Source organism: Camellia sinensis, chromosome 8 (assembly GCF_055761805.1).
Source record: "Camellia sinensis isolate YWXY chromosome 8, ASM5576180v1, whole genome shotgun sequence".
Classification (NCBI taxonomy): Eukaryota; Viridiplantae; Streptophyta; class Magnoliopsida; order Ericales; family Theaceae; genus Camellia; species Camellia sinensis.
The window spans coordinates 161,444,896-161,460,418 of record NC_138968.1 but is presented as its reverse complement, the minus strand read 5'-3'; the positions used below and the strand labels follow the sequence as shown (position 1 = coordinate 161,460,418).

Genomic DNA, 15,523 nt, shown 5'->3' with positions numbered 1-15,523 from the left:
TTGAAGGCAGCATAATTTTGACAAAAGCACACACAAGCTACAAAATTTATGGGTACTAAAACAAAGAAGTTACAAAACACATCAAACACTCTTTCATAAAAGATTCTGTTCGCAGTCACATTTTCAATACTACAATAACAAATTACTTTGTTAAACATTTGAAAAAATGAATTAAAACATTTTATTTTCTTTCTTCTTTTTTTTACCCTTTTTGTTCATTTTTGTGCAAGAACAGAGGACAGGGTTGTAACAGTTTCTGTAGCACAATCATGGCTATCATTAGAATGAACATCAGATTTTTCTTGTTCTGCAATGAGCATAAGCATCTCAAGGCGTTTGTCAAACAATAATGCGCTCTCATCTCTCTTGTCAAGCTCTGCAGCTTCAGCCTCGAGCCATTTCTCTCTCAGATCATCAAGAAGATTTGCTTGGTCTGTATTCACCCCGGCACCTGGGGCACTTGGTACTGTGGTACGAAGTGATGAATCTCCAGATGGTGGGGGAAGGGTCAAAAGCATGGCCCGGAACTCGGGAGTATCAGCAAATGTCTCGAAGTTACAGGCTATTACGTCTAGACAAAACTCCCGAATCTTCAAAACACCATACCTGTAGATGTAAACAATTCAATTCAAGAATATTAAAACCAAAACTATGTTGCTAATTAATGAGGTATATAACAGAGTCACTTTAGACATAATCGGTAAAACAAATGTCGGGAAGACATGCAATGGTCTATCTGGAAATAAGATATAAAGGTTGATAATTATTACATCTTGGCAAGTTTTCCCCTCTCCATACCAGAGAGTCACCATTTTTCCACCTCTAAAAATGTTTTAACAATGATAATGACAAAGAACAAACAATGTTTCTGGTCAAACAAAAATCTTAGTGCCAACAAGAACTCGTGGATGACTTCATTAGGTTCCAAAGAGAATTCACGATCATATTGTGAGCCAGGTACAGTGCTTTTTATCCAAAATATCAAAATTAAGAAAATTATTTCAACTTTAAATCAACCGCAGAACGCCTGAACCATAGAAGGCTAAGTAACAAGCAGAACAGATATTACAAGATATGTGAAGGATGTAATAGGCTCAATATACCTTTCATTCACAAGTTGAGAATAATTTAAAATGTCATTACCAAAATCTATTAAGAAATTTGAGTAAGGTTGATGGAGAAAGAAAGCATACATGTCTGATAGTATCAGCCAATGGCACAATTCTGCTGGAGGAACCATTTCAAGTTGAGGCAGCAGTACATCAGCAACAGCGCGCTTTAAAGGAAATAACAAATATCTGGAAGCTGCATCGAACATCTCTTCAGCCTGCTCATAAAAAAGAAAAAAAAAGAGTAAGTGAGCATTGCACATAGTAATGATTACATTCCTGGAGTCCTTAAATTATATTTAATATACCTGATCTGGATCTATATCCTTCAAACCATCAGTATACCTGATCCAACAAATTTTAGTCACATGAAAAAAGTAAATATATTCAAGTTTGAAGCTTCTGTAAACATCCAAAAAAACTAGAAAAAGTACAGTGCTGATAAGGAAACACATTTAAATCCATTTAATTTGGGTTTTGCATTTCATTTAGAAAGAACAAACTTACATGTACTCGATCATCTTCTCAAATGCCTCCATGCTCAAATCATGTTCTTCAAGACATGGAAGAACATAATCGGATAAACCATCTTTTCCTTCAAGAAAATCCTTCATGCGGGATAATCTTGCTTTAAAGTACTCTGATCTGGATGCTAAGACCACTTGATGGCAGCGAAATACCTTTTTATCAACTCTAACACAAACATCTGCAAGATCATTCTCAAACTCACTCATCTGCATTGCACCTAGACGAGATACTATATTCTCAACACCAGAGTCCGGGTTTTGTTCCCTGGTGGAACTAACAAGAGAAATTTGAAGGATTCGATGCAAGGCAGCAGGAAGACGGTCTTCCTCAGGAAGTGACAAGCCCTGCAAGATAAATCGTTTTTGAGAGTTGTCTACATCTCTGAGTGCTTTGTACTCTGCATATTTTTGGTGAATTAGTTCTATTTCGAGGACCCTTTGTAATGAATTGCACTTGCAAACTTTGCAAATTCTTGCAACATCCTCCATGTCATCTACTGCAATCTCCAGTCGGTCAGAATAAAAGAAGTGGATGAGGCCGTAAAGAGCATGATAGGACAACTTTTCCCTTGAGAATCTTACTTCCTTACGATCCATCCAGTGGGTCTCAAATTTTCTCTTGAAGAAGGGTGATCTAGCACTCAAGATGATTCTGTGAGCTTCAATAGGCCTTCCTTGCACGTAAAATACAACATCTGGAGGGAAGTGGCCAGAACTGGATCCCCCATTGGATGAATTACCTACTCAGTTTCCCACACCAAACAGATCAACATTCAAATTTAGCTTGGGAAAATGGTTTATCTATGAGAAATGAATATGCACATAATAAAATCAACCTCAATTAATTAACAAACATAATAGTAATAGAAAATCAGGGGCATGCCTTTTGGTTTACGTGATAAAATTTTCATAATTTGTCATCTTCATTATTCTGCTACCATCATGATCACCAAACCTCGAAAGTGTAAGTTCTAAAAGTTAATGGGAAAACATTTAATACAGTTTATAGCTTGTACGTAGTTAAAAAACGATATTGTAATCAATTACATTAAAATAAAATCAATTCACCAAATATTTTATCAAATCAAGTAAGAATCAAATCTTTCTCCAAATTTCCAAAAACCTTTTTTCACTTAAGTTGATGAAACCGTTAAAAGAGGAACAATTTAGAGATAGGTTATTTATTTATTCATTTATTATCACCTTGATTAAAGGAGGTTTTTGGGATAGGATAGTATTTTTAAAAATATTTGATGACAAAAATCATTCTCACCATTGGAGAAGTGAGCTATATCAAATCAAGTTTTTGTTCTAAATTCTCAAACAAATTTCAAACATAGTTAAAAGTTATACCTTTATCAATCCAACAAGAAACCCAATTCTCAATACAAATATTACACTTTGTAAATAACATATCACACCTGGGATTGAGGAGGATTGACTATTAGACAGCTCGAGAAAATTCCGATTAGCGCAACAACCCAAGAAAGTCTCCCTCAACGCGGCCTGCAAGGGGCCCAAAGGCGGCGGGCGAGCTTCAAAGGCCTTCAAAAGCTTCCTGACCTTCAAATTCAAGGCCGCGTAGTGACACCGGTCTCCATCAAAGGTATGCTCGGAGCAAATCGCACCACTCTCCAATAACATCCTGGCCGCATCGAGATGACCCGCCAAGCAAGCGTAGTAGAGAGCCACGGAATCCCATTGGTCTCGAGCGTTGACATTGACGCCGGAATCGAGGAGGTCCCGGAGACGAGACACATCGCCGGCGCGAGAGGCCTCGAAAACGTCGCCGAAGGGGACCTTTTTTAGGGGGATTGAGGATGTGAAGTCGGAGGGTTCGAGGCCGATTCCGTCGAGGTCGGTGTCAATTGACCAGGATTGTCGATCCGACATGGTTGTTGGTATTCTTGTGGTCTGCAGGGGTAGGGTTTGGAATACATGGTGGGTTCAGAGACTAGGGTTTTGTGTGTTTGATATGGATTGGAAGACATGGAAGTTAATGCCAGCCAACATTGCTTGCTGACTAGGGTTTTTGATTGAGGTGAGGAGTGGACAGAGGAAGAATGCTGGAGGGAGATTAAAATATATAAATTAGTCTTTAGAGTATATAAATTAAAATTTATTTATTTCTTAAACTATCGATTGAATATATTAAAAATTTAAAAAATTTAATTTAAATCTATTTAATGTTTAAAAAGATTATAAAATAAATATAAATCTATAAATATTATAAATTAGTAAAAAAATTTATCTAATTAAAATATGAGCCCTTTATCTAGTATTATATACTTGATTTTGTTTATAATTTTCTATTGGTTGTTTTTAAATTTTTTCTTAAATTCTTGGTATAACTTAATTAATATATTATTTTGTTCAATTATAATTCGTAGCGAAGTTTTATTATTCAAATTATCTAGTTCTATTTCTTCAGTATGTTTAATACTCACTAAGAATCAAACTCTAATACTAATTTAAATACACAGCGAAAAAATATTCAGATAAATGAAGCCTCCTCATTAGACCAAAACGCCAAAATTGAGGCCTTGGCTTATCCTATAGCGGATTTTTTTAAGACAAAATAGAAATTTAAGATTTTTATAAAATAAAATTTTAATTTGATAGGATCTTTTACTAATTTATAATATTTACGAGCTTATATTTTATTTTTGTAATCTTTTTAGGAATTAAATAAGTTTGAATTAAATATTTTAGGGATTTAATAGATTCAATCGATAGTTTATAAACTAAATAAATTTTAATTTATATACTTTAGGGACTAAGTAGACTCAATCGATAGTTTAGGGACTAAGAGCATCTCCAATGCACTAGGCATATAATACTTGTTAGTTAAAATGCCTAGTGTGATTCACTTTTTTCAATTCCAATGCACTAGGCATATGATTAGGCATTTTGCCTCAACTCATATTCACTAGCTACATGTAGCTAGCCTTCAACGCTAGGCAAAATGTATTCATTCATTAGGATCATTTCCCTCCATCTTTGTTGTTGACGTGTCATTCTATAAAATTAATAGTATTTGGATAAATAGCTAAAATAAAGAGCATGGTTGGAGTAAAAACATAAAACAGTTGATAGGCAAAATAAAATATATACTTTATAGTAATATTCAGATAGGTAAAATGCCTACTACCGTTGGAGATGCTCTAAGTGATGTTTTGGAAAGATGGTAAAAAGTTAATTTTTTTGACTTTTTTTGTGTAAAAAAATAAAGAAGTGATGTGATTTAAAAAGTCAAAAATTCAAAAAATTGGCTTTTTACTTGCTTGTCAAAATGCCCCTAAATAGACAATTTAGCAATAATTTAAAGGTAAAAAGTGTAATAAATCCTAAAATTTATGTTAAAATGGTCCAAAATTATTATTGGTGGGAAATATCCAAAATTAATAGAGAGGGAGATAGAAAAAGAATTATATATACACTCTTCGTCTGAAAATATTAGTTCCTTATTTCATCTTTTATTATTTCAAAATATTAATTTCTTTTCAAAAATCAACTAAAATTATTCACAATGATTTGATCCATGATGGACAATTATAAATATTATGTATATCAGTATAGAAGCAGACACAGAAAATAAGAACAAGTAATTATTTTTTATTCCTCAATCATCATCAATGTAAAAAATAGATTATCATTATTTTTTTTTTATAAGAAGAGAGACAATTTGTTTATATTTATATAAAACTCTTAAAAGTAAATATATCGTTTTTGAGTGTTCAACTCTAAAAATAAAGAGGTTAATTTATATAAAACTCTTTATGACTTTTAAAAAATACAATAGATTTGAGAAGGTAAAATTGAGGTTTAAAAAATTAAAAACTATGACAAACTTTTCACACTTTTATGATAATAGTAGATAGATGGATAGATTTGAAGTATTTTAATAATATAAAAAGAAAATTACAATGACTAAAGTTTGAGTTAATACAAAAAAATCTCATTAATTTGGCACGATTGTATTGTATCATCCTCTCTTATAATTTAATTCGCTGTCGCACCTATCACAATACTGTTGGTTAATCATATAGTTTGATTCGAATGGATCGTCATTAAGTGGTATAAACAAACAAAAAAAAGTCATAATTTTAATACAGTTTTTCACATCTCAAAATATTTTTTACAATTTTAATACATTTGTTACACAATCCCTGATGATATCATTAACATGATCCAACTTTTAATAAGAATGAAACATGATGGTGGCAGCCAATTTTGTACTGAAGTATCTATTTTTCCTTAACTAATATTTGAAATATACAATAAATTGACATTTTTTCTTAGTAACAGCATCAAAACAGAGAGGTCAGTAATTGCACTAAACTTGTAAATTTTGTTATATTTAACAATTTACCCTAATATAAAAAGAGGGTTATTTCTATCTTATCAGTAGGAATTTGGTAAAGTAGATTTCCTCTAAAACTGGTTTGTACAAGGTTTATAAAAACTTCATTAATTTCCATTAGTTTGTTTTTGCTGTCATTTTATTCTGTCATATTTTTAGATTCAAGAAAATCCCAAAACAAGGAACTTAACAACACAACACAACAATCTGTTTTGTCTGTGAATTGTTCTGTCATTGATGACATTAGAAAAAATTTCACAAACAATACCTAAAAATTTTGTCTGGATGTAAACAAGGCCTGAAGACAACCCTTTCTTGGGACAGACTATCCCATCTGAAGCCTTTGAACAAATCCAAATTAAAGGCCACAAATCCAGCAAGCCCTGGATTGCACTGCGATCAAACTATATAATAATCCCAAAAAAATGTACATTTATCGCCTACAACAAGAAACAACAGGCGCTCCCTCGCTTGGGTTTTTTTCCCCTCAGGGAGCAAAAAAGCATACTTCCAACATCCCATTCTCTAAGAGGGGCAGCAAGCCCCTTCTAGCATCTCTAACATAATACAATTAAATAATTTTGATGGAAAAAAAAGAAGAAAAAACTTGCTTAATCGTCATTAACCTTCTCAGGATTGAGTCGTCTTAATCTCTGATCAAGCTCTGCCATGACAGCTGGTTCCTGTTTTTTCCTTTGCTTTGATATAGTGGTGGTTGTCATAGACCCAATCTTATCAAAAGCAACCTGCAAGAAATGTTAATTAGGACGCGTGGCTTCAATTTGTGAATGTAAGCAACAATAATTCAAAAATTGGGATTTCAAAACACTATCACCCTTGAGCAATGTGATTGGAACTGAAACAAAAGTCATACATTAATTACATGAGAGTCAAATGAGAGTTACGTTACCGTCAATAATTCATCAGGATCAAAGAGGTGATGGGTTGTTTTCTGTAATATATTAATTACATCCCCAACCTGAAATGCAATAAGTAACTCTTCTTCCTTCATCTGCAATCACACCAACCACAATTTTTACAACTATGAATATGTATGATCCAACTTTCAAGAAACATACGATGCTTGATTGAACAAAGACTACAATCACCTTGAAAATAGCCAAAGCTACATGAAACAGAACCTTTGCTCCCTCATAAAATAGTAAATCCCACACCCTCAAAGTAGTCTGAAAATGAGTTTGTGGGTACAAAATATAGGTCAGTAAAAACCTTCACAATAAGATATTGTGATTTAGAGAGAGAGAGGCATTCAAAATTGTTTCAACCTCTGAAGGCAAGCTCTTGGAAAAGAGGCATAAGAACCATTCAGTGGTAACAAGAGATACATCAAAATCCAAAGCTTCCAAATGAGCGGCTATCCTGCATTTTTCTTTTTCCAATTGAAAAGAAGAAAAAAAAAAGAAAAAGGGACACGGAAAAGAAAATAACACATGAGCTGTCTTATCAAGGAAAGAATGAGAGAGTACCTTGGACACTTTTTCACTATAAGATCTTTAAACACCCTTTGCTCAACGTGGCACCCTGATAAGTTATTTGTATAGCAATTGCTAACTAGGACATTTTCCAGGAGGACAGCTAGCATCCAAAACGCATCTTCTTCTGTTTTCATCACAAGCAGCAACAATGCTGCAACATAATTTAAACCCTGCACCAAGAGCAATTTAGGTTAAGATTATAAAATTAGTATTTTTAAGATTGAAGAATTAACATCATCTACTAAAGTAGGGGGCATTTTATACACTTTCCCATCAGGTAGAAACCTTGAATAAATGACTTTCTCCAGGTTTTGCTTTTTTGGCCTCAAACAATTAGTTATTCAAGAAGGTAGACATATAAAATGTACTTACCCAAGAAACTAAAGTGAGTGGCTGGAGAAAGGATGCACTTGACTACTGGAGGTGTTATGCACTTGACTACAGGAGGTGTTATGCAATTGATTGCTCGTAGTTCCTATGGGGTGGAGATGATGGGGTTTGTCTTAATTCATAATGAATTATTCCTTGTTTTCCAGAATAATCTTTACTCGACAAAGTGGACACATTTTCTAAGATGATAAAAGAGCATTCATGCCTTGTAATGTAGTCACAAACTAAGTTTAGGTGAGATGCATAGGGAAATGATGACATTAGTAGATTTTCAAAATAGACTGAAAACAAGATGGATAGTGAAAATGATGTGGATTTGTATGTATAGAAAACCAGGCAATGAAAATAAAAAAACAGAGTTGAGTCAGTGCAAAGGGAGAAGAACAGAAAACAATTATTTAAGGCTGCAGCACTTTATTTTTATTTTTATTTTTTATAATTATTTTCCACACAAAGTGTACATTATTATTTGTTATTGAGTTGAGACAAGAGAGAATGAATCATGACCTGACAATAACCAACTTCAGAATCACGGAAAGAATAGCCCACAAGAACACGTCTGAGAGTGGCATGACCATCTGGAGTGTCCAACCATGGGTGACCAGGGAATGTTCGTGGTAGATCCTGTACATAAATATGCATAAAATATAAGAGGTAAAAGATAACATTGGCATTGCTAACATTTAATATCTCTTTGAAAGAAAGCCTTAAATTTGATATAAAGAGACACCAATTGAACCTCATATCTAAAAGAGGCAACATGGAATAAGAATGGATGAAACTTTGCAATCCATTTTCTCACTTCTTCAACTGCAAATGCTCAAATATGAAATAGATTCCTAATAAGTGATAAACAATTACTATAAACAGTTTTCTCCAGCATTTTTGTTAAAGTGATCATGTCAAAAATAAATAATTAATAGGTAAAATAATTTCATAATGGTTCTTCTTTTTCCAAGTTCAATACCGGATGAAAAGTAGAAGAATGACCATACCAGTGGAGGCACTTTCAGATGTCAAGCTTTTTATCAACAATGATAGGTGGCCCGAAAAAATATGGCTCGAAATACCAAAAACGACGTCGTTTTGAGTGTAAAACGACGTTGTTTTAACACATTCGAGCCGTTGGAGTCACAGAATTCAGGCCACCAAACATTTTTGGCTTTTTATTTCATCAAAATGGCTATGTTATGCATATGTTATCCATAAGATACAAAAAAGGCCGACCTTAAGGTTCCATATGTCACAGTATGGTTTGGGATGGGATAAAGGTGGTGTTTTAAAACCAGGGACGATTAGTAAAAATAAGGTAATCCAATCCAAACCTATACCATGTTCCACACTGCAATTCAGTGACTAGCAGCATCCCCATGGCGGGGTTAAATAGCACCCTCTGCATGGTATTATTTTCCCCAACCAGCCAACCTGTCCTGGCCTCATTTGAGGCTCAAACATGGACACTCAGAATATATTCTAAATAAAGCCAATTACAAACATATACATACACAAACAGATACTGTTTATGTTCTATTCTTACTGCTTGATCAAAACCCATATGCTTCAACTTGAGGACATAAATGCATTACTAAGACATAGACAAATGAAAAATTACAAAAAGAAATTTCTCAGAGAAAAAACAGCTATAAGTCTCCACAGTCCTTACATATCACATCAAATGTTGCCAAAAAAAAGTAGAAGTGTACCTAAAATAGGCTATGATCTCATATTCATCTCCATAATTATCAAATCCATCTATATCTATTAACTCTTTAACTTAGAAAATATTGACATTTGTATTCCTTTGAATAATATTAAACTAAATCAAGAGATTCCCCAATTGGCCTATAATAATGTTCAGCATTTTAAAATCAGCCATTTGACTCAATGCAGAAAGAGGTTTCCAAAACCATTTCGAGTATTTCTATTCCATTCTGGATATTGACAATGACAGAAAATTCTTCCCTCAGTAAACATTGTCCTCAAGCAAGCATCATGTATGATAAAAAATTATGTTGTTAAGTAATGTAATGCAAACTAAATAAGCTCAATTGGACCTAGAGATTTCATGTTCAGGATCAAACAAACAGCATTATTAAGATAAGAATCCGTTATCCAACTGCAAAACAATCCATCTTTTGTAATGAAGTGGAGTCCCACAAACATCAAACATTACAAATTTACAATGATCATTATATCATAAACATTGTATCTGAAACAACTGATCATTATATCATAAACATTACAAATTTACAATGATCATTATATCATAAACAATAATCAATGTAATGCTGAAAAAAAAAAGTCACCTGATCAATCTGCCTTGTAGCGGGCGTGATCTTACCCTCGACAGCCTTAATTAAATCATTGTAATAGCTCTCAGGCACCGTAGATTTCTTCTTAGCCGCCCCGGAGAGCGAAAACCAGACCTTAGGCCGTAAAACCGCCGGAATTCCCTTCCTTATGAGATTCTTGAGCGTAATTGCATTTGCTAAAGCTGAAAATCTAAGGGAAGCTTTGAGGGTAGAAGAAACATGAGTCTGCAAATACCAATTGGCTCCCTTGCTAGCCTCCAATGCCCACCAAACCCTACCCTGTTGCCTCACCTTCTCTCTAACCTCATTCAATACATTAACATCATCAACATTGCCTTCTACCATGAACCCATAAATATCTTGAAATTTTACAGTCAGGTTTGCCCTTCTGGCATGAATGCTTGGCCTCAGAATGGGGATTTGAGCCTGATATTCCAAGGCCAAGTCTATTCTGCTCTGTGTTCCATACATTTTATGATATTACAATAATAGATCAAGAATATAATGGATCAAATGAGGAATCCCCAGTGTGTTGAAACCATGAAATGGTCAATTTTGAAGGCTAGGAACCTGAAATTCGATGATCAAAAGCTGAAATTTCGGTTCTTTTGGAAATGGGTATCCAATGATTCGATATGGGTAAAAAAATAGGACAATTCATAAAAGCAAAATGTCACACACAAAAAAAACCCACATTTGTGAATGGCTCAGCGAATTCTTCAAATCTGATAAACCAAATCAAAATTCTGAAGCTTTTTCGCAAATGGGTTGCTGAAAAAGTTGAAAAATTACAGACAACAACACATTAGAGAGAAAAAGAAAGCACAAAAGGAAAACACAAAATAACAAAAGTGAAAGAAGAAAACACACCCACAAACACAAACACAAACGCAAAGAAAGACAACAACAGAGCACAGAACACGGATCTTTATGCGGCTAGTTGAGCAGAGAAAGACGAGGAAGGAGAGAGAAGACGGGTTGAGAAAAGGGGGGCTTGGCCTCAGAAACAACAAAAGTTATTCTGAGGAATAGAATGGATTGTGTTGAAGAAAAAAAAAAGATTAAGGACTGGAATGAAAATCCCTTGATTTTTGGGTTATCAATGCTTGAATTGGATGAATGAAGAAGTGGGAGGGGTCCAAAATCAGAGAGAGATTAATAAGTTAATTGGAGGGTGGGTTGGGTTGTTTTTGAATTTTCATTTTTTATTTCCAAATATATTTAGGAGGTTACAGACATGACTGACTGAGTACAGAGATTTTAAGATGAACGTTGATAATTTAGAACGAGAGAGAGAGAGAGAGAGAGAGAAGGGGGGGGGGGGGGGGGGGGGGGTTGGAGTGTGGGCGAGTGATGTCAGTGACGCGCAGTAGGTAAATTTCGCTTTGCAAAATCAGTGTTTTAACGTTGAAAATCCACCACAGACAACAGCAACAACAAAAAAAAATTGATTTTTAAATTAATTTAAAAAAAAAAAAAAAAAAAGTCAGAAAAGATTCTTCAAGACTATCGTTTGGAAAGAATGGTTGGGTTTGAGTTTATTTTAGTTAAAAAATAAAATAGATTTTTTAATTTAATAAGATAAAATATTATATTTAATTTATAATTATTATATTGTTTTTATAAAAAATTAAAAAAGTTAAAAAATTCTTTTCAAACAAGATTTTTTAAACTCAGAATAAAATAGTCAAAAAATGAACCTATTTTTCAAAAAAATCAGTTTTTTTTTTTAAATTAAAAAATAATTTAATAAAAATAAATATCAATAATATAATTTTAAATTCTTAAGAATGATTTCTTACCTCCCATAATATAAATTTATATAAAAATGATAAGTATTTTTTATTTTTTAAAATTTCTTTCACTAAATTAATTTTTAACTTTTTAGAAAAAAATTCTGAACAAATTTTTGAAAATCAAACAAAACATGGTGAAAGAATTGAAAAGAAAATTTTTGACACAATTTTATAAAAAAAAAAAAGTCATTAAGGATAAAAAAAAAAAATCAGTGTATGATTGAAAAAAAAAGTCATATTAATGATAAAATTTATAAATTTTAATTATTAAAATTATAATTTTTTTCATGTGTATATAATTTTTTTTTTTTTTTTTTTGAAAAATACACCTACTTTGTAATTTCTCCTGAAAAACTATGGCATGATGTGTAATTTTTTTAATGCTAGGACCAATAATTCAAACACAAAATATAATATTTGGTTTACCTTTAATTCTTATATGATGGGGTTCATACTTAGAATTACACATTATTTTTTTAGTATTTTTTTTTATCTAAATTATTTGTCCTTAGCATTACTGATCTATTTTTTAAAAAATGACCTTGATTTCTCTTTGGGTAATTATAATATTAGTCTCTATAGCTTGAAGGAAAATTTAACTTTATTTTTTGTAGTTTCAAATTCATAAATTTAAAGTACAGCTATTTTATTTGATTACAAGGTGATCACTCCGTCAACTGATGTTAACATTTTGGATCGAAAATCACATGTGCAAAATTAGAGGAAAGCAATGTGAAAAAAAGAAAAAGAAAAAAGAATTATATGCACCACCAACCTAATTTAGCCTCCGTTTGGGAAGTGGATTGACTTTTTAGTTTTTTGGCTTTTTTGATTATTTTAGCTTGGGCTAAAAAGCTTGGTTTGGGAAGGGCTTTTTGGCTTTTTTGACTTTTTTATGAGAGAAGAGTGTAATGATTATGGGTTGGATGTGATATTTTGTTTGTTATGACTAAAATAGCCTATTTTATTTTTTGTGGCTAAAATAACTAAAAAAACCCAACCAACTTCTTCCCAAACGGTGCCTATTCATTTTTTTCTTGGGTGCTAATTGCTAAAATTCTGTACGAGTTGCATGTTGTCTTTTTCCATTCAGAATGCTAACTACAAGTAATAGAGCGATCACATTAAACATAATTACAAATATAATGTTTAAATTAAGAAAATTAAGACCCATTTTGACTTTTTTGGTTTTTTTTAATTTTTTGATTTTTTTTAAACTTACATTACCACTTTATTTTTTACATATTTTTTTAAAAAATAACCAAAAAAAAAAATTTAACCTATTTTCTAAAACTACCATAATTAAAAGTAAAACTTGACTTTTTTTTTTTTTTCAAAAGCCAACAAACAAAGGTGGCTTTTTTGTGGCCAGCACTAATGGAGGACAATCTTCAGCTAGAATAATTGCAACAGCTTTATTGTGGACTGCACTAATGGAGGGCAATCTTCAGCTAGAATAATTGCAACAGTGCAAACAGAATGGATATTGATGGAAAAGTAATTAGACATTGTGTGAGTGATTTTTTAATCACATTATAATCTTAATATTCAGTTAGAGAGTATTGACAGAATAGATGGTACCTGACTAACCTGCAACAGAAAGAGAAGACTTCGGTGGTGAATCGCCACCCGGGGGTACTCCGACGATCAAGTCAGTACTTAATATCTCTCAAAGATAATCAATAGTGCTAAACTTTCTAACTTGAGCATAAAAAGCATACCTTAGACTCATGGGGGTGCCTCTCTTTTATAGTTACATCAATCCTAATCTCAATATAAGTCTGACTTCTATGGATTCCTGTTCAGTACTTATTTTGGACTCTTCAAAAAATAAAGATAAACTCTTTAAGAGTTTTATCCTTATCTTGGCTAAGTCTCCTCTTTATTCTAGGACTCTTGTCCCTTATCCCTTATCCGCTTATCTCGAATTCCGATATCTTTGGAGATAACTTCGGCCTAATCGAGATGACCTCGGCATAATGACTAGGACACGTGGCACCTCAGCTGACACGTCGGCGTCACCTTGCCACGTGTTGGTACTCAGAAAATATATCCCACAACTGCCCCCTAAGTTCTATTACCTCGGCATTCTGAGGTGATGGAACCTATATTATTCGTCCATCTGTGCCCTTCTGTCCGAGATCAAACTCGCTGATCTCAAAGTTCCCTGGACTTTATGGTCCACTTGTTTCAAGTATCAAGTTTCATGCTTTCCAAGCTGCTTGAGATCGCACCTCCTAACCGAGGTTCCGGTTCTATTAATTCGTAAACTCCAAGAGCTTTGCAACTGCTCCATTCACACTCTCTGGTGGGCTCCTGATTTCCAGTCATCTATTTGACTCTGACGATTTTCATATCGGCGTTCATTTCACTTGGTAATTCAGTTATTCTTTACTTGCTTTTAAGCTCAATCTTTCATAACTCTTCTGTTTTACTTCGAATCTGTTTGTTTGCCATCTGTTGCCTTCTATTTTCGTCTGTCTTCAAGTTTTGAATTGTTTTTTGAATGCCTAGCACTGTTCTTGCCATATCTGCTTTCTGTTGCTAGTATCGTGTCTGGGTCATTACTTTCTTTTTCTTCACATACTTAGTGCCTGTGCACTTAGCTTTATTTTTGAACTTTGTTGTCTTCTTGATTCTGAATTTTCTCTTCTTGTTTTTCTTGTTGTATTTCCAGATTCTTACCTTCGTTTTCTGTTTCTGTATAGTCTTAGAACCACGTCCCTTTTTTGCAATTGATGCCGAGATAGTAGTAAAGAAGCTCCCCCAACTAATTGCCGAGGCTGAACCACTGTCAACTGTTGAAGCAGATCATTCCAACGTTCTTGCTTTAGTCCCTAGTTCTTAGGGTCTTCATTTTTGTACTTTTGTGTTTTTCTGCATATGTAACCTTTTTGCTTCTGAAAAATGTCTGTCATTGGCCGATGTGCTACTGCTTTGATCTTGAACAAGGAATCATTTTACTAGGTCAAAGTGCCTTTTTTTAATGCACGTTTGTGTTTTTCTAAATGTTGAATGTTTTCTTCTGCTGACTGCCTGTATGCTTCCCCATACTTAGAATTTTTTCAACTTTTTTTGAATATATTCTGCAAATCAATTCGGGGTAGTACACCTCGGATAAGCATCACTTCGAAATTATCATCATGTGGACATCTCGGATCAACATAACCTCGGTATTTTATTTCTACAAGTGTGCTCTTTAATAGAGGTATTCAAGTGTTGCTTCCTCATTTGTACTTGCCTTCTTTTATACATGTTTCTCCTTTCTCAACCTTCTGAGTTTTTAACAAGCTAGTTGGTCATCTTGGATGATTATATTTCGAAAACGTCTTTCGGTGTAATCTCGGCTATAACAAACTTGTAAATTGCTAAAAAATTCAACAAGTGTTAACATTCCTTGCTTATTCCTTCTTCCTGTCTACTAATGTAAACATAAGTTGCACAGACCCTTTCAAGCCGATGTGTTCTTCTTTTTACTCTTGTATGCTTAATAATTTCCATGTCTTCAAAATATACTCTAACTGTGCAAT

General features: G+C 33.3%; 2 protein-coding genes across 3 annotated transcripts; both read right to left on the bottom strand.

The window, feature by feature from the left end:
• Window positions 1–69: 69 nt before the first annotated feature.
• Window positions 70–3,736, bottom strand: LOC114272531 (ankyrin repeat family protein). The gene is made up of 5 exons (XM_028214253.2): window positions 3,058–3,736; window positions 1,617–2,376; window positions 1,418–1,454; window positions 1,194–1,327; window positions 70–606 (listed from the first exon to the last, which is right to left on the bottom strand). The coding sequence occupies exons 1-5, from the start codon at window positions 3,527–3,529 to the stop codon at window positions 216–218; spliced, it is 1,794 nt and encodes a 597-aa protein (XP_028070054.2). The 5' UTR covers window positions 3,530–3,736; the 3' UTR covers window positions 70–215.
• A 2,621-nt stretch (window positions 3,737–6,357) lies between these two features.
• Window positions 6,358–11,572, bottom strand: LOC114259955 (uncharacterized). 2 transcript variants are annotated; one of them, XM_028199994.2, is made up of 8 exons: window positions 11,068–11,479; window positions 10,192–10,968; window positions 8,393–8,509; window positions 7,487–7,665; window positions 7,286–7,379; window positions 7,109–7,186; window positions 6,910–7,011; window positions 6,358–6,745 (listed from the first exon to the last, which is right to left on the bottom strand). In XM_028199994.2, exons 2-8 carry the CDS (start codon window positions 10,666–10,668, stop codon window positions 6,611–6,613), a joined length of 1,182 nt encoding a protein of 393 aa, XP_028055795.1. In that variant the 5' UTR covers window positions 10,669–10,968; window positions 11,068–11,479; the 3' UTR covers window positions 6,358–6,610. The 2 variants fall into 2 exon arrangements, with proteins under 2 accessions (XP_028055795.1, XP_028055787.1); XM_028199986.2 differs by having other exon boundaries at window positions 10,192–11,572.
• Between the last annotated feature and the right edge of the window lie 3,951 nt (window positions 11,573–15,523).